This window comes from Aplysia californica, unplaced genomic scaffold (genome assembly GCF_000002075.1).
Source record: "Aplysia californica isolate F4 #8 unplaced genomic scaffold, AplCal3.0 scaffold00356, whole genome shotgun sequence".
Taxonomy (NCBI): domain Eukaryota; kingdom Metazoa; phylum Mollusca; class Gastropoda; order Aplysiida; family Aplysiidae; genus Aplysia; species Aplysia californica.
In genome coordinates, this window is record NW_004797626.1 from 435,833 (window position 1) to 454,175 (window position 18,343).

Genomic DNA, 18,343 nt, shown 5'->3' on the forward strand with positions numbered 1-18,343 from the left:
CTTTCTCCCCCCCCTCTCTCTCCCTCTCTCTCTCTCTCTTCCTCTCTCTCTTCCTCTCTCTCTCTCCCTCTCTCTCTTCCTCTCTGGCTGTAACGTTTAAGTATAGATTTAGATCCTATTAACACTTTGCAGTCAGTTGGCGCAATAATTAGTTGCTAATGAAAATTATCCGTTCCTGTCACCTGTTGCAGTTCTGCGCCCGTCCCGAAAAGTTTGTTGCAGTGACTCTCCTTCCTGGCTGTGTGACCAGATGGGGTATTTTGTACTGCTAGTAGTGCTAGCTGTATGACTGCAAAGTGTAGTATGCTCACAGCCTTGGCGTTGATTATAATGACTCTAGTCTTCTAGGCCTACTTGGATCTGTGCTGTAATTTGTGTTATGGATTCTACCGTCTGTTGGCCATGTTTATTTGGTATTTTTATAGAATCTCCCCCCGTCTCCAAGGGCCCTTAACATGATTTTGGTTTAGAGATGTTACTTCACATCATTTCAGAGGGGGGGGGGGGTTGTCTATTACGTAATCGTTTCTAGCTTCTGAAAAGGTTTCAAATGAGGGCCGTATGTTGAAAAATTCAGGCCTTGTGACTTGTGGGATAATCCAGTTTTGGCCTCAATGATGGCTACACCGACCGCTTTAAATATCTCCTAAACAATTACTTTTGGTTCGAAACGATTACTTTTCACTGTGAGTGCCAATACAGTGATTGGTGGGTGCGGAGCGAAAGAAAATATCAAACCTAATTGCAAAACATCAAATTATTGTTAAATACAGATGGGCATGCCCCCTTCTCATCCCCCCATATTTGTTATTAGGTCAAGGGAGCATGCCCCCCTGAAACCCCCTTTGTTAAAAACAAAGTAAAATATGACTGCTCATTTAGTACTGAAAAATAGTCAGCGCTGCCTCCGCCTCTATAAATATACTTCCAGTTCCAGCTCTCCAGTCCAGGTTTGGCCCCAAGTTTTGTAGATCGCCTTTGCAGTGGTGTATAAACTTTTAAGTGACATCTACCATTTATAATAATGCAAGGGGAGTAGGAAAGGAGTATGTGTGGCCCACCCCTCAGGACAGCCTTGGGTGTGCCTAGAACAGGTGACAAAAGCTAGGAAAGAAAAAACCTCTAAAGAATTAAATAGCAAAAAACTAAGATATAAATGTAATTTTTGCTTTTCACAGTCTTATATTTTGTTCCATTTAAATATACAGAAATATCATTGCACCTACTACTCACATTATCATTAGTCAATCATTATTGATATGAATAAGATCACTAACATGACACCCGAAAAAGGGACATGGGACCCCCGACCCCCCCCCCCCCCCCCGGCCAAAAAAAAAAAGAAGAAGAAAAGTGACATCTGCTATGATGCTTGCCGTGCTTATATGTTTAATAAATCATCTGAGGGTATGGTCTTGTTGTAGTGTATTGAATTCACTTTTTTAAAATTTGGACGTTGAAACAGCAGTGTCCACTTCCAGATGGTTTGTTCCCATCCTGTGGTATATTCCTATTCCTATTGTTTTCACTTTTTCAGAAAATGTCGGAGAAATGTTACAAGAAGTGTATCTCAAAGCCTGGCACCACCCTTGATAATTCTGAGCAAGTAAGTCCAAATTTTGTCAGTTGCAGTATTTGTTTAATCTGCATTCGTGTTCCCACATCAAACATCAGTCTCAGGCTTATGGGTTGCAGATAATCCAAAAGATAAAAATGATTCATGGGATCAGGTGCTTGTCATTTTTGGGGAATATGGAGTTATTGATACACAGCCTATTCATTTGCTTTGCTTTTTAGTTTTAAAAAACCCAGAAACCTACACATATAGTATTATGTATCACAACGTGATGGAATCAGGCTCTCGTCAATTTTGGAGCATGTAGAGTTATTGATACCATCTTAAAGTAAGCTTGTTCATTTGTCTTGCTTTGGATTTGTAAAAATATCCCTTTTTCTTAAATAGAAGTCGAGATATTTGCGAATGAAGGAGTAGGGGGTCCACCTGGTTTCAGAGGTAAAATTAGTGAGAAAATGGCCGCCAAAGATGAGTTAGTTCCTTAGCTTGAGAGTCGGTTTAAACTGAAAATTTACATTTTTTGTGCCTTCAGTCATGGTTTTTCAGTAAAATCCACACAGATATAATGTGTTTCTTCACTTTGATTATTTTCCCCCTGACCCAAGCTCTCCGGCTGGTGGCAGAGAGACGTCTCTTTCTTCCCGCGACACCCAAAAGGGTATAAGTATAAGCAGCGGATAAAAGTAAAAGTAAAGTAAATTATTTGGACAAGCGCCTGATTTCACAGCGCTGCCTCACATTATAATGAGAATGTCAAACCTGGGAACACCAAAATGTTAAGCTTGCACATTTCATTAAGAAAACATTGAGTTGAGAGGGAAAAGCTCTGGAAACCAAGCTATGCTAGCCTACCTCATTATGATTTCAGGGAAATTTTTCATACTGATATTTTATTACTATTACGCTCTTCTCCACAAATATGGAATGTGTGGCAAAAGGAAAGTCACTATTAGAACAGTTTTGTTTTTTGTGGAAGTTTGTCTCCTTGTTTTTTCAGTACATTTGATTTGAGAGAGACCTGTGGAACGGGGTATGATAGGGATGGTGTTTTATTTATTTTTAAAATGTACGGAGTGAACTTTCAAATTGGAAAAGAAGAATAATATAAACACATGCATGTGTTCTCATATATAGGATTTTTATTGGTAAATTGTCATTCGAGGATGCCTATCAGCAAAGTACTTGACTTAGATCTACTTTTTTTTTTCCTTACAACTTTATAATTTCTAAGATGTATTAGATTGTAAGCCACTCTTCATAAATCAATGAATGCATTCCACTTACTGGTGATTAGACAGGATTTGAATCCTGGGGTTCTTTCTTGCTATCTTACAGAGAAGTTCCTATGGTAAAGTTCATCTGGTTATGTGTTCTGCTGTGTAAGCTGATGGTGTAAGGTATATATCTGAATTCTGAATAGTGTGTAGTCTCAGTAAAAAATTGGATGGTTGGCGCGTGTTCTGATGTGGTTGAACTTCTTTCCTATCAAACATCTATTGTCCTTATCTCCCCTCCTTCTTTTTTATGTTTGTTACTCTCTTGTAACACCTCTAATCTTCTGGCGCTCATATGACCTTATACAGTTGCGAGTGCCGTAAAACCTCAACTAAAACAAGTAAAAAATTGTTACTTTGACATGATGGTGTACCAGTTGTAGTGTGGAGTCTTTAGTTAAAGATCGTTCTTCTTATGACAGGATTTTAAAAAATAAAAGTAAAAGTGCACTGTAGTGTATTAAACTTTGTCTTGGTCCATTTCAGAAATGCATCGCCATGTGCATGGACAGGTATATGGACACGTGGAACCTGGTCTCTCGAGTGTACGCCCAGCGGTTGCAGCGCGAGTCAAACAAGATGGGATAAATGATCTTGGGTCTGATGTCATGTGGGGGAAAATATTTGACTGACCTTGCGCAACTGGTTTATATTATGTTGAAAGTTTTATGAAAATGTGATTAGAGTTTTCCTGGTGTGTGTGTGTACAATGTGAGTTGTTGTAACATTGGATTTTTTACTGTTTACTTCGTGTCTGAAGAAAAATCTTATGTTTTATGTCCACATAATCAGCTTCATGTCAAGTACGAGTCAATTATTGTCAAATATTTATCAGGGTCCGTCCCTGGATCGATAACAACAACATCAGGGTCCGTCTAGGTCTGCAGAAAGGGCATGGGCCATGCATGTGACTGGAGATGACTGATAGTACCGGTACCCAAACTGTTTTCAGTTTTGCCCACATCTCGGGATGGAGGAAAGGGAAGGAGCCTAGTGGGGATGTGAGAGTTGGAGGAATAAAACAAAAGTAGATAGGAAGTGGGATCTGAGCAGACCAGCTCAAGGACGATTGTTGTGTCTGCAGAAAGGTCCACATCGAAACCAATTCACTCTTTGGAAGTTAACAGGTAGAAGAAGTCAAGTTATATTAAAAGTGTTAAATATTAACAGCACTTATCAGGTCAAAGGACTCGGGGCTCAAGCTCTGGTAGCCACTGGATCAGAGAAATGAAATGAACCGCGCTCTTTGTCTTGTGTTTTTCTGTAGACCCAAATCAGATGTATAGGCTGTCACAGATCATACTTGTTTTTTTCTTTTTGTTTTTTGTTGTTTTGTTTTGTTTTTTTGCGGATGGCAAGTAGTGATAACTGCAGAAGTGTCTAACAAACGGACGACTGAATTGTTAGCAGCAGTAAAAGGTTCTCTGTTGTTTCTGTCGAAGGGCAAAAAGACCAAGTTGCTTTGCCCGCTGATATCTGCTGTGTGGTGTGAGTGATGACAATTTCTTTTGTGTTGTGACACAGGATTCAAGTCAGGTCACTAGATAGATGTTGGCTTACATTACACGTATGGCATAAATGCTTTATACTGTGTGTGCTTACTTTAGTATGATGCCAATGTGTGTATGTGTTCAAATTGAAAAGTGTAGAGTGTGTTCAAATGTGTGTATGCGTTTGTATGAGTGTAGTGTGTTCACAAATTCTAGCACAACAACAGCAGTCTCTTGTGAGTGCCAAGCTGTGTGTCTGTCCTGTGTGATACTGATAATGCATGCCTTGGACATTGCGGAGTGCTATATGTTTTCTATACCCAAAAGAAAAGAAAGTATAGATTATTGCAGAATGTAGCTATGCCACTTTTTGTGTATCTCACAAAACATTTTAGTTTGATTGGATTGGAGAGATTTTGCTTGTTCCTTTTCTCTTGTATTTGAAATAAATTATAATATTGAACGATTGCTTTTTACAAATCAAGCATTGAGGTTTGTTTTCTTTTTTCTCTTTCTTGTCTCAGTTTTCAGAATTGGTTCAAACACTTACAAACTGACATGGTGCCCGTGATTGGAGGGTGTTCTGGTGTAGTTTGCTTCTTTTTTCCTGTCAACATCTACATTCCTTTTCTCTCCTCTTTTTTTTTGTGTCTGTTACTCACTTGTAACACCTCTAATCTTTGGCACTTATATGACCTTAATGTGTTGCAAGTGTTGTAAAATTCTTAGCAAAACTTTTAAAAACTGACATGATATTTGGCTGTCTATTTCTAGGAACCTGTTCCCACCTATGAGAAGTGAGGAAAATTTATGTAAAATCAGTAAAGCGAGTGCCTTTTCCAAGGACACAATATATAGGGCCCCTGATGGGGTTTGAACCCATAACATTTTGGTTGCAAGTGCTACAACCCAACCAGTGCACTACTCTGTGCCACACATAAGCCATTACACAAAGGGTTTGTCTAACTCTAAATATACAGTCAGGCTCAGATAACACGAACACGGGAAATTTGAAATCGCAAATAGCTCATACAATTTGCCATTCCCAGACTGATATTTATCGATTCACCCAAATTATGGATGTATCGAACACATTTATCAGTCCCCGACATGTTTTGAGTTATCTGTGCCTGACTGTATTGTACGTTTTTAGATACACATATAGCCTACTCGACTGCTCTCTACCTGGTGATACTGCACTGTGTGAGTAGTGTCAAACACTATGCACCTCCTCCCCACTTTTGTTTGGGACTATAGTGGTCAGGTTTCACCCTGATAATCTGTCCCCGTGGTTTTATGCACCCCGCATAATTTAGCAAAATTGGATAATTTTTTGCATAATTTCTGATTATTTTCCTTTATCATTCTTTGTTAAAATTAACAGAATCACATAATTTCACATTTTTGGGCTCATTTTGCATAATTTAATAATTTTACTTGCATAAAACGACGGGGACAGGATAATATCGCTTTTCAAAAGCAATGATGATCATTGTTCTTGTGGGACCCATTTCTATTTTCCTGTTTGTAATCCTCCCCCATGGGTGGTTGGCGGGTGCTCTGGTGTGGTCTGCTTCTTCTTTCATATCAAACATCTGTTGTCGTTATCTCCCCTCCTTTTTTTGTGTTTGTTACTCTCTTGTCACGTAACACTTCTGATCTTCGGCACTTATAAGTTATATGACCTTATTGTGTTGCAAGTGTCGTAAAACTCTTACTAAAACTAAAATCCTCCCCCACATGCTAACAACACGTTATTTGATGAGGCTCCCAATGGAACACCAGAGTGCACATGGGACAACCAGTGGTAATGTTTGGAGTGTTATCAGTTTGCTCACACTCACAATCACAACTAAGGGTGTGGGTGGTTGGTGGATGCTCCTGTATGGTTTGCTCCTTCTTTCCTATCAAACAACTATCACTATCTTCATTATAATTATCTCTCCTCATGAGTCATTCTTTTCTCTGAGCATGTATGTTACTGTTAGTGTTAGTGGAGGAAAGAGAAGAACTTAAAAAAGTAAAGATGTGAGAAGTGAAATGTTTCTGAGAATGTATTGGTAAAAAAATGCTGTCCCCTTTCTATCTTAAACACAACTGTCATCATGATCCATCAGTACTTGCTCACTTCTTGCCAGGTTTCCCACTAAGGGGAGAGCCGGAGTAATCCAACCTGCCAGATTACCAGGCATTCTGGGATTGTTTCTGTCCTTGTTTCCCATGCGGGTGATTGTATTGTGGGTGCCCTTTCCGGTCAAACGTCTATTAATATTATCCCCATCTCTCCTCCATCTCTTTGTATGTCATTCTCTTGTTTGTATCACCTCTAATCTTCTGCACTCACTATAATGACCTATTTGTGATGCAAGTGTCATAAAACTCTAAGCAAAACAAAAAAATAAGAACTTTTTTCCCACTATTCCACATAACCCGAGGAGCTGAACTCTTTCTGTTCTTTGTTTCCAGTTTCTTTTTTGTTTTGTTTTTTTGGTAAGTGTTTTACGGTGCTCGCAACTGCATAAGGTCATCTATGAGCGCCCGGGACACACCTAATATTTCAAGTTGGTAGGAAATTTTGAATTTTGCCCGGGTGGCGGCCGAAGCCTACTCTTATTGATTTTAGACCTCCAAGGGATCTTTAACGTGCGCAACTTGCACATGTGTCCTCCGAGATTTTTCGCCCTTGTCTGAGAAGGCTAGGTGTAGATCTTTCCTACCAGAAGATCAGGGGTGTGGCTGAAAGACAGCAGTAAGAAGGAGCCAAGTAGTTTAGGTAGTAGCAGTAGAAAGGCGGCAGAAAGAGTCAGGAGCCCAGAGGAGGGGGCGAAGGAGGTGAGGGGGTGGGGGCAGAAAGAGGAGACGAAAGCAGACGACAGAACATTGCAAGAGAACAGAAAAAGAGGTGAAAGGAGACAATTTTAGATAAAATTTTCGGTCGCTACCCGGATTCGAACCCGGGACTTTTGAATGAGAAGCCAACACCTTAACCTCTAGGCCACGAGAGCCCCTGTTTCAGACTTTGAATGCTAATGGAGCAGCATACTAGTAATTTAAGTAATTATCAATAGGTGGTTTGCGGGTGCTCTGGTGTGGTTTGCTCCATCTTTCCTATCAAACATCTATCGTCCTAATCTCTCCTCCTTCCTTTTTCTGTTCGTTACTCTCTTGTAACACTTCTAATCTTCGGCACTTATATGACTTTATTGTGTTGCAAGTGCTGTAAAACTTACTAAAAATTACCAAAAAATTCTAATTATTAGATATAGGTTGGATATATTGCAGGGTAGCAGCTCAAGTAGTTTTCTATAGCATTTTAACTCAGTTTTCATGAAAATCCATTTTTTACATATTCGGAAGCACCGGGAAGGGGCACATGCCCTGCGAAAACCTCAAAGTTGTACGATTGTCTGGTGCAAGTACACTTTAAATTGAAATTATAGATACTGATGGATATAATATTACGGATATATTAATAATGAAAAAATCAGTGTTTTTATTCCTCCTGTAAAATTTGGAAAACCTGAGTTAATAACGTTAATAAGCTGCTATCCTGCGAAATGGTAGAGGAAAATTTATTACATACACATTGATGGGTGTTTTCTACTATCTAATAATAATAATAATAAATAGCATTTGTATAGCGCATGTCCCCTTTCGAAAGCAAGCTCTATGCGTTTTACGCTATATATTATTACCCCAGCAGACCATAGAACACTCAGAAACATTCTCAGCTTCCCGGGAAGCAAGCAGTGCAAGTGCTCAAACACTAACAAACTGACAATATCTTTCACTGTCTATAGCTGGGTACCCATTCCCACCAGGGTGAAATGGGGAAAATTCGTGTAACGTGCCTTTCCCAAGGACACAACATCTGGCCCGCGGCTCAAACCCCCGAAGCCACAACCTCACGATTACGAGTCCTATAGCCTTACTACTAAGCCACCCACGCTGCACAATCGCACTCTGAAATGACTTAAAAAACTCAAAAAAGTGTCTTTACTGCAAATATTTTTAATACATGCAACATGCATTAAATGATAGTTTGGAATATATATGTCTTTTTACTGTACGATATGAAAACATGGCTTAAAAATTACACATACACATACGTTTTGACAGTTGTGAAGAGATTGCGTAAAAATCTGAACCACAGTTTCAAAAACAACCAGACAGAAAGACAAAAAAAAATAAAAATGAATGAATGGTATCTGCGCAATAAAAAGTCAGTAAGTCATTCGTGATCAGATCTCTGGATAGAATGTGAGGGCAATCAAATACATTTAAAGTCTACCGTACATGATAGATGTATGTTGCGTATGTCTTGTGGCTTGAACCCAAAGCACAACTAGCTTCTGTCTTCAACATTTCTTTTTGCAGCTCTACACTCGCCAACTCTCCCAAATTTCCCTGGACTGTCTCGGATTTGGCAATGGGGAATCTGAGTGGACACTGCAGCCATATCACATACACAGCACCAAAACCAGTCCCGCTTATGTAGTGTGATGTTACATAGGATAGGGTGTTACTGATTAGGTTGTGAAAAAGTTAGCAAGCCTGCATTTCTGTCCTTGTTTTCATATATACATCCTGCCCCAGAGCTTTAGAACAATGCTACTCTAGACATTTCTGGTCTAGAGCTGTGTGCAGTGAGTGTGACGATAATCAATAAAGATTAAAAGTAAAACTATTCTGATTTCCTGTCTTCCCACTCAACTCACTGAATCCTTTAATTATATTTATATATGTGTGCAATGTTTTCTACTTACATCCAGCCTACTTCTTTCATCACACATATTGAATGTGCAATTTCAACTTCATAATTTTTTTCTTTCAGTACTATGGCAAATATGCAATAACACAAGATATCATTTGTCAGTTCTTCTTTTCCGCTTTTATTCCTTACAAGGGTGGAAAAACCCTCTTTAGAGCAAGAAATAGATTTTCTACAAATGTTTTACTGTAGCAAATTACGGGTCGTTCCGGTCCATTGTTAACTGCTAAATAGCATAAGAGATTTTCCACTTAATTTTTCCCCCCACTCTTTTCAACCTCCATGCGCACAAAATAATGACATGTGTGTTTCTTGTTTTAGATCTATGTCTTTATTTTATTTCTAACATTGTCTCACAATTTGAGGAAATGACAGGCATAAATAAGAAAGCTCAGATTAAAAATTTATAAAAAATGCACCACTTTTTTCCCAGAGACCAGGGAATAGTTGGCCCGGTGGGGCCCAGGATTCAGTGAGTTTAAGCTTAAGTGATACTATGACACTTCTGTTCACTTCGACCATATTACAACTACACGGCTCTATGTAACATACATCATGTGTACAAGCACTGTTCTCCTCAACCACATCACAGCTACGTCAAAGATAGTAAATAACAAGATGGGCCACTCAGCCAAAAAAGTGTCCGCATGAAGTATGCTCTTTGCTTCAGATGGCGCTGCAGTCTGTTTTGAAGCTCTCTTTCGTTTTTCCAGAAGAAGAATAGGAATAGCACCTCCTTGCGTGCGCAGATCGACTGCTGTTCATCAGCAGTTCGGGTTCGTTCAGTACGGAGTTTTAGTTTTATAAAATTTTAATGACCTCTCGCCTTTCATTCTAAAGTCAAATTAAACGAAGAAAACAATCACCCTTTCCTCCGGAAGAGGTTTTTTGTCAGCGTAACCATTTTAAAAAAGCGTTCTTCCGAAATTCATTCAAAAACTTGCTAGTTTCACTTTGATTTTTTAAACTCAAGTAGGATAACTCTGTTCGCTAAAGGTGCGCTTTTGCGAAGAGGGCGCCACCGAATTTTGAGGACACTTTTTTAATTGGCTCAAAGAGAGAAGTGGCCCCTCTTGTTATGTAGACTCTTTGGCAACGTACATGTGTACAAGCACTGTTCTCCTCAACCACATCACAGCTACGTACATGTGTAAAAAAAAAGCACAGCCTCAAGTATTCTCAGTCCTGACAGATGGTACAGTGTTGTTACTGTAAAGCTGTCCCCGGGGTTTTATGCACCTCGCATAATTTAGCAAAATTTGATAATTTTTTTTCATAATTTCTTATTATTTTCCTTCATCATTCTTTGTTAAAATTAACAGAATCGCATCATTTCACATTTTTGGGCTCAGTTTGCATAATTTCAGAATTTTTTTTGCATAAAACCGCGGGGACAGGTAAAGACAGAGAGCCCAACACCAAGGTATTGAGCAGGAGAAAAGTCCATGGAAAACATTTCAATGTACAGAGCTAGATCAATTTGTCTGTGGTCATAAAGTTGCATGTAATTTGTCGTAATAATAGATTAAAGAGTTTGGACAAGACGGCATTATATTCATATTAATTTATATCACACCGAAGAGAAGCAAGATTAAACAAAAAGGATTTCAGATACAAACCACCACACGTTTGAAACCAGAAAAAAAAAAACATGCCACGACTACATTGAGGCTACTTCTACTTTTGATTTTAGATTTGAAATCTAGGAAGACAGCAGAATCAGAACGGTAAATGCTGGAATAATTCAAAATAAGCCACTGTATATTTGGCAGAAAGGCCCATCTGTCATTTGCCAAAACAATTAAGATGTACAACCAAAAGTACTGAAGTAGCTTGGTCCCAGAACATCATAGGTCTTCCTAATAACAATAATATGATATGACTGATTTTTCTTAGTTGAGACTGATAAAAAAGTAAGTACCAGTCTGTATTTGACTGTTGAAAATACACATTAGGAAAAATTTATACTAATATAGTAATTATAATAATAGAAGTATTAAGCAAATCTTATCTTATTTTTCAGTAGCAGGTTGGCAGAGAGCTTGCTGTTGAGCACAGATATGCGCTATACATAAGCTATATATAAAAAATTACAAGTCAACAGCTTGGTTTTAATAATACTTTGCAAAGAATAATCTATAAAATACTTTCATGAGAATAACTTGGGTACCGGAAGTAAAGTGATTTTTTTCTTAACCCTATTTGTACACCCAGGGGTCATTTTGTACCCCCCGGGGTTGTATTCCTCACATTTTAGAATACTTCGAGTAAGAAGATCTCTTTGAAACTTTCAGTTTTCTTCAAAAAAATCATTTCGATAGACTGCTACTGCTATTATGCAAAGCGTACGGATCGGATTAACCAGTAAAGTTCCTCTTTGAAAGTGGACGCACAGAGTTCCCCACGTTGTATGGATACGATAGTAAAACACGACATACGGATAGGGTTAACGAAGAAGAGAAACAGAATCCACATTAGTAGGCTATTCTCTGACTGCTTGGTCCAATGTGTTAGGACCGTAAAAAAAATTAATTTATATTGCTGCACGACACAGGAAATTATGTGTAGGCTACTTTTTTCATACGATTAAGGTAGTTTTTTTTTCTTCTATTAGACAAACCACAGTTCTTATTAAGTAGAAAACCTTTTTTTGGTAGCAAAGTGTGAGGCATTTTTTTTAAAAAGCCAAATAAAAAATTAGCATTCAGAAGGGTGAGTAGCGTTCTTCCAGTTCAACAGTGGAGAATATTTCCCACTGTGAAAGAATATTATTCTTACTTTATTCAAAGTTTGAAAAAAAAACCTACATAATTTGTTGAGGCATTCCAGTTTGGTTTACAATCTTATATATTGATTCATCGAATAAAATGTGATCATTTCTGCCACAGTAAGAATACTCATACTACAATTTACTACTGGACAAAAGGCAGGCAGCCAGATGGAGAAATTTGAGGAGCAAACACATAAGATATATACATGTATTTTTATACATAAAACAAGCGAAAAAGAGGTAAGGTACCCGATATAGAACGAATTAAGAAGTAGTATGTGCAAAAAAAGGCACTAAAATAGTTTTGCATACATAAGTAGTCTTGTCATGCACAGTATATACCTATGAATGATGGCTGAAAACGAATGGAGGATGGCGACTTCTGAGAGGGAACAGGAATTGGATTCAGCCGCCAGCAGTCACATGTGGTAAACCAGCCCAAAATGAACAAGGTAATTCAGGAGTTTGACAAAACTTGATTTACAAAAATATGTGCAAAAAGTCTCCATAATGTATCTCCACCCTTAATCTTAGGCAACTGATTTTTTATATATATATATATTAATTAAGATACTTTTTCTTTTCATTTTACTTTTCCGATCCACCGGCCATTTGAGTTATAGCCCTTCTGCCTGAATAATCAAGGTGCACTATATATCGTTAGCAAGCTGTTCAAAAGTACCAAGCCCAGAATGGAACATTTTTCACAGAGAAAAAAAAGTTGCATTCTGTAAACAATCATACTTTTCTTGCTTTTTCATTACAAGTTTGAACTTCAACAGAATATTTCCTAAGCACATGAAACCGATACCACAGATTAAAAATAAGCAATTTTAAAAGATTTTTAAAATTTACGGCTTAGCACAAAAGGCTGATGATATAATTTCTTCAGTCCACACAGTGTCTCAACACATGAGAGATCCCTCGGCAACAGGGTGTTATTATTAGTTACAAGTCGTGGATGATTTTAATGTCCTTGAGGGTACTGGTTCCCAAACTGTGGGCAGAGATATGAGGTTGCGTTATTTTGTGCTTTATAGCAGAACTTGAAATTCAGCGAAACACCTTCAATGTTACACTCAGAAAAGAGTTGATTGATCAAAAAGAAGTTCTGGTTGAAGAGCCACCTTTGTGAGGATTTACAGATTAAAAGCTGCTCAAAGAATCAACAGGGTGTTATTAATAGAACGGTAGAGATATCAGCCATAATTAGTGCCGTTATGCTCTCCAGGCCTGCAGAACAAAGTAGAATAAAATTTAGTGGTGATCATAATAGACAAATAGTAAGCAAATTGTTGGTTAAAAATGCAGTTTAAAAAGAGCATTGCACCAAGAGAAAGCACAATTAACCCATTACAGCCACAGGTTGACAAGCAGACAATAAAAGTTCGAGGCACATCTGTCGATGAGCATTGTTCATAATTCATGAGCAAAAATTGTGTGGCAAACAGGAGCGGAGGAAAGAAGCTAAACAAATGTAGGCATGCAAACATGTCTAGGGTCAACTAACACTAAAGGAAAAAAAGTCACTTTCTTGTAAAATTATTAAAAACACACCAAAAAATTGTCACCTCGGGTAAGAGAAAAATTTCAATGGGATAAAAAGCCATACACAATCACCTGACTTTATAAAAAAAGATATATGAATGTGTAAATAAAAACATGGGATTGATCAATTAAACATTCCCCATATTGGCCAGACTCTAATAATGTGAGAGAATATGCTGTAGGCTTGAACAAGTCGAAACAGGCCGTAGATTTTTTCCACCTTATGAACAAAGTATGTCATACAACCAGTATACGTCAACTAGACATCTCCACTATAGCCACATATTATGTCGTACAAAAATGTACATTGGACCTCCATCTTACCGGTATGAACATTATTTACTATTGACAAAGAATTTTTCATTTCAATACATTATGTTCCATGAAGGAATCACAAGCTAACAAAATGAAATCCCTCTACATGTTCCCTTCATTTCAACACATTATGTTCCAATATGAAAGAACTTCAAATTACAAGCTATCGAAATGAAATCCCCATAAGTTTTGTCCCATGTTTTATGTCATATGGTCACACACTATCAGTCCTCTCAACTAATCACGGCCTTTCTGAGTGTCAACACCACAGTTCAAAGTTCACATAGTCTGGCTTCTGAGGAGCAAGGTCAGGGTCATATATCAGCTGGCAAAGTGCAAGTCAGTGAAAAAAGGTACAGGTACCTTGGTCAGAATTAATTAACTCATTCACCACGACAAGCCCACTGATCCTCTTGCCATCTTCCTTTTCACAAAGAAAAGCTGTATCATTGGCTTGACTATACATTCAGTCCATTCCAGTTCAGACTTTCTGAAATATTAGTATCCATGTTTCGGTCTGAAAATTCATTTGGTAAAATTTCCCCATTCAATTTCCATTCATGTGACAGGTCTATATATATAAGTTATACTTTGCTACATAAATAGGTAAATCAGTGGAAAAAACAACTAAACACGTGTACAAAATGTACTGTATGAGTGCCTGCCTGCCGGAAGAAAAATTATGTCTGGGAGGGTACAAAATTACTTGCCCTAGTGAATGAGTTAAAATGTGAAAAAAATGTTTGCTGGATAGCTAAAGGTCTAAAAGTCCTCGAGTTTACGACATAGTTGGAAGAGAAAAAAATACATATACAGAGGGTGTGATGAAAACACTACTGTAGATCTTATATGTATATCGGAACAGTTCACACATTCTTAACTTGTTACATACATTACCAGTTCACCCAAAGCACTTTCACTCACAAACTTAGCATCCATTTTACCATTACGAGGTCACATATTGAAAGGAAAGAAGTTGAAGTTCCCAGCAGGTGTACGAGAAGCTGCCTTGCCTCTTCGGCCCACATCACCATATCACGTATGATGTGAAGGGAGGAGAAGGTTGGGGGTTGGGGGTGTAAAATGATTGTGAGAGAGAAACAAATCGACTGCCTTCAAGACATTACAACATATGCCACGAATAAATTATCTGAGAGTCAAATAAACACAGGACAGAATACCGATCTACCAAACAGGCACTCACACAACACACAACAACCAAACGTTACACATTAGGCACGCACCAGGCACGCTGTTGCCATCCCACAGAAAGCAATATCTTGTAAAAAAAAGTGGGATACTCGAAAAACTAGCCATACGGGAAGGTGGGAGAATTCCTCACCCCTTGCAACGTAAGATTTTTGATAAAGGAGAAAAAAATGTAGCGTGGAATTTATATCACTTTTTGTTTGTTAATAAATGTCAGACCCAGAGTCAAACTGTTGCGGGGGGAAGTCTCCTCTTTTTACATAAAACTAGCCATATGAAACTTTATCTCACAATCTAATTGAAAAAGTACAGTATGGAATCCCCCCCCCCTCCCTCCCCATCTTACTTCAGAGTCATGCATAGCCTACATCTCTACACTTTTTCACTTGGAAATTATGACATGATAGCAGAAGTGTCGACTGAAAGAAGATCAATAAAGAATCTTGTCAAAACTGAGTCCAGGAAAGGCTTTCATCAGCACACAGCCCCCTTCAAAACATCTTCCAAATATTTATCATCAACCTTTCACAACTCAACTCTCTCTCACAAATCATATAATTCCACAGTCAAGTTATACAATAGAAGGCGGTATAAAAATTAGCAAAAAAACATCACTTTAGAAAAGAAAAAATTTTTACAACCCAACATGCAACATTTAGCTAGGCTTCTAGGACTTGGAAATCTAAGAGAATGCTTTGTTGTTTATTTGAGGAAACGTGGTCCGCTAGCAGAGTCAACAAAATACCAAGGACTGGTACAATTCCTCACGTTCTGTGCGTACTCACAGAAAAACCTGTGCTACTTCTCTCTAATTCAATCCATAAGAAAGGTGGTAACTCCGTCGACACCAAGAAAAACCTTACAAACTTTCAAAGTGAAGGTTCAGTATTCAAACCTGGGTCCCAGGCAGCATGGACCGGTGCCTTTTCAACTGAACTTACAAATTCTTACCCACCGAATCAATGGCATGCCCATATAATTCAATGGACACCCATGACTCAATATAAAACTGGGTGCAACTACGTTGATAAAAGGAGAAACGATTAAGATTAAAGCCTAAAAGCTCCAATAACGATCAAATTATTCTCGTATGAGCAATGTTCAATACATTATGTATATAAATATTTCCAGAGATCTATCTATGAGCAAATTAAAGTTTCCATAGAAGGACAATCAACGTCTGATAGTCAAAAATATTCACAAAAACCTTCCACAAAAAAAAACCAAAAAAAAAATCCAAGCAAAAATTCATCAAACCCCACAGTCTCTGCATGTTACAAAATTCAGAGTTCATCAAAGAGTACCGAGCGAGTACCTCAGTACAGTGGTTGATTTGGGTCCGGCAAGTTAGTCCCGTTGCTCCCACTTGGTGCCGCCTTACGCTCCCGGAGCCCTTGGCCGGTCTGCGCTATCCCACCGCCCGGTCGGAGATGCTCCGCCTCCAAGACGGCCTCGCGGGCCAAATGTTTCTCTCTCAGCACCTGCAGCTTGACCGCACGGGGAACGTCCGGCACCAGGTACGAGATGAGCCACGACAACAGCGTCACTGACACCTGATACGAGCACACACAGGGAAAGTCAGTATTGTAGGGAAACAGTCAGTTTATACCATCTGACACACGCAAACAGTCAGTTTATACCATCTGACACACGCAAACAGTCAGTACTCTACCACCTGACACAAATAAACAGTCAGTATCATACTCCCGGACACAGACAGTCACTATTGTACCACCTGACACAGACAGTCACTATTGTACCACCTGACACAGACAGAAAGTATTATACTTATACCACCTGACACAGACAGAAAATATTATACTTATACCACCTGACACAAACAAACAGTTTTAAACCACATGTCACAGATAAAGAGCCAGTTTTATACCATCCGACACAAAAGTCAGTTTTCTACCACTCAACGAAAAACAAAAAAATTCAGTTTAATACTGCTGGCCAACTGTTTAGATGTATTAAGTCCGAAATTTCGAAAAATCGTTCATTGCAGTTTTTTAATCTGTGGAAGTGGTCACAAGAGCTTAAGAAATATTTTGTTGAAATCAAAATTCTAAACGTTAAAAAAAACTCAACAAAAACATAAAAAGATACATAACGTAGGTGTGATAGTCAAAAGAATTAACAAAATTTTTCTCTCTCCTGAAAAATTTTGCTCTCTACGCTTCATATATTTGAACAGCTTGCTAATGATATATATACATAATGAGATGCCCGTTGAAACAAACTCACCACAAATACCAAGATGAAGGCAAGTTTAGCTGTCAGGATCTGCCAATGCGTCAAGGTGTAGGAGTATGGAGCTTCATTTGACCTGAAGTCTCGGTATCTGCACGCAAAAAGGGCCAGGGTGAGTACAGTTTAGCATGTGAGTAAAGAGAAGCATGACAACACAATAATGGTCGTTTAGTGAAGGGGAAAAGTAAGACAGAGGGACAAAAATAAAAGAGTCAAAGAAAAGAACCTACTACAGGGATGCCTTTTTCCATGATTTCTGTTTTTTTCTGTTATTTCGGGCATCCTCCGTTAGGAACTTTGTTTTATTGTTTGACTGACATGATGTTGTTTTGTTGCATTTATTGGTTCACCCCATGCTAAATATAGTCTAGAAAAAAATAATCAGTTATTTTTTATTGAAGTCCAGAGGCATCCCTTCTACCAACAGCGCCTCCCACCTGCTCATGGAGAGTATAAATTTACAAGCGAGTGAAGAGAAGAACATCAACACAATACTGGTTATTTAGTGAAAGGAAAGAGACAGAGAGACAGAAATAGAAAAAAAAGAGGCAAAGAAAAGAAGAAGAACCTACCAGTAGCGCCCCTCAACCAACCACCCATGGTGAATACAAAGAAGGAAGGAATTTGTGTGCTACGGAAACCAGGATCACTCGACTGTACCATCAGCTGTAGTCTACGCTAACTCCCCTTTCACCACCCACTTACTCGACAACTAACTCCCCCGTCTTCAATCACCTAGCTTCTACATCACAGTAAGATCATCAAACTACAGCCAATAGGCAGGATCCTATTCACAAGGTCAGTTTGTCTGGCCATCAAGCCACCATGCAGGGGAAAACTTGGAAGATGTACTTGTAGTGTACTCAGTATTTGAAAACCAAAATAATCTAATCCTTTCATTGAACTCTTCAGTGCAAATTAAACATGTTTTAATAGATTTCACCACTTGCAGCTTTTCTATCACAATTTTTGCTTGGCTTTAATTGCGACAAATCTTTCATTTAGCACATTTCTTACTGCAAACAGGGATATTTTGGAAAGTATTGTTTGCTGTCTTTTTTTCTGAATGGATAAATCAATATGTTAATTGATTTATTAAATAAAAAGAATGAAAGCCCTATTTGGTGTACAGTATCA

General features: G+C 38.4%; 2 protein-coding genes across 2 annotated transcripts in view; one reads left to right on the forward strand and one right to left on the reverse strand.

Annotated features, from left to right (window-relative positions):
* LOC101857581 (mitochondrial import inner membrane translocase subunit Tim13) overlaps positions 1 to 4,824 on the forward strand; it is a 9,702-nt gene extending 4,878 nt beyond the window's left edge. The window contains exons 2-3 of the mRNA XM_005103047.3: positions 1,538 to 1,606; positions 3,337 to 4,824. Coding sequence (XP_005103104.1) covers positions 1,538 to 1,606; positions 3,337 to 3,438 — 171 coding nt within the window. The 3' untranslated portion in view covers positions 3,439 to 4,824. The remainder of the gene's footprint in view (positions 1 to 1,537; positions 1,607 to 3,336) is intronic.
* Positions 4,825 to 10,412: 5,588 nt separating this feature from the next.
* Positions 10,413 to 18,343, reverse strand: part of LOC101857809 (anoctamin-4) — a gene marked incomplete at its 5' end in the record, with an annotated part of 84,927 nt that continues 76,996 nt past the window's right edge. The window contains 2 exon segments of the mRNA XM_035970992.1: positions 10,413 to 16,506; positions 17,201 to 17,297. Coding sequence (XP_035826885.1) covers positions 16,270 to 16,506; positions 17,201 to 17,297 — 334 coding nt within the window.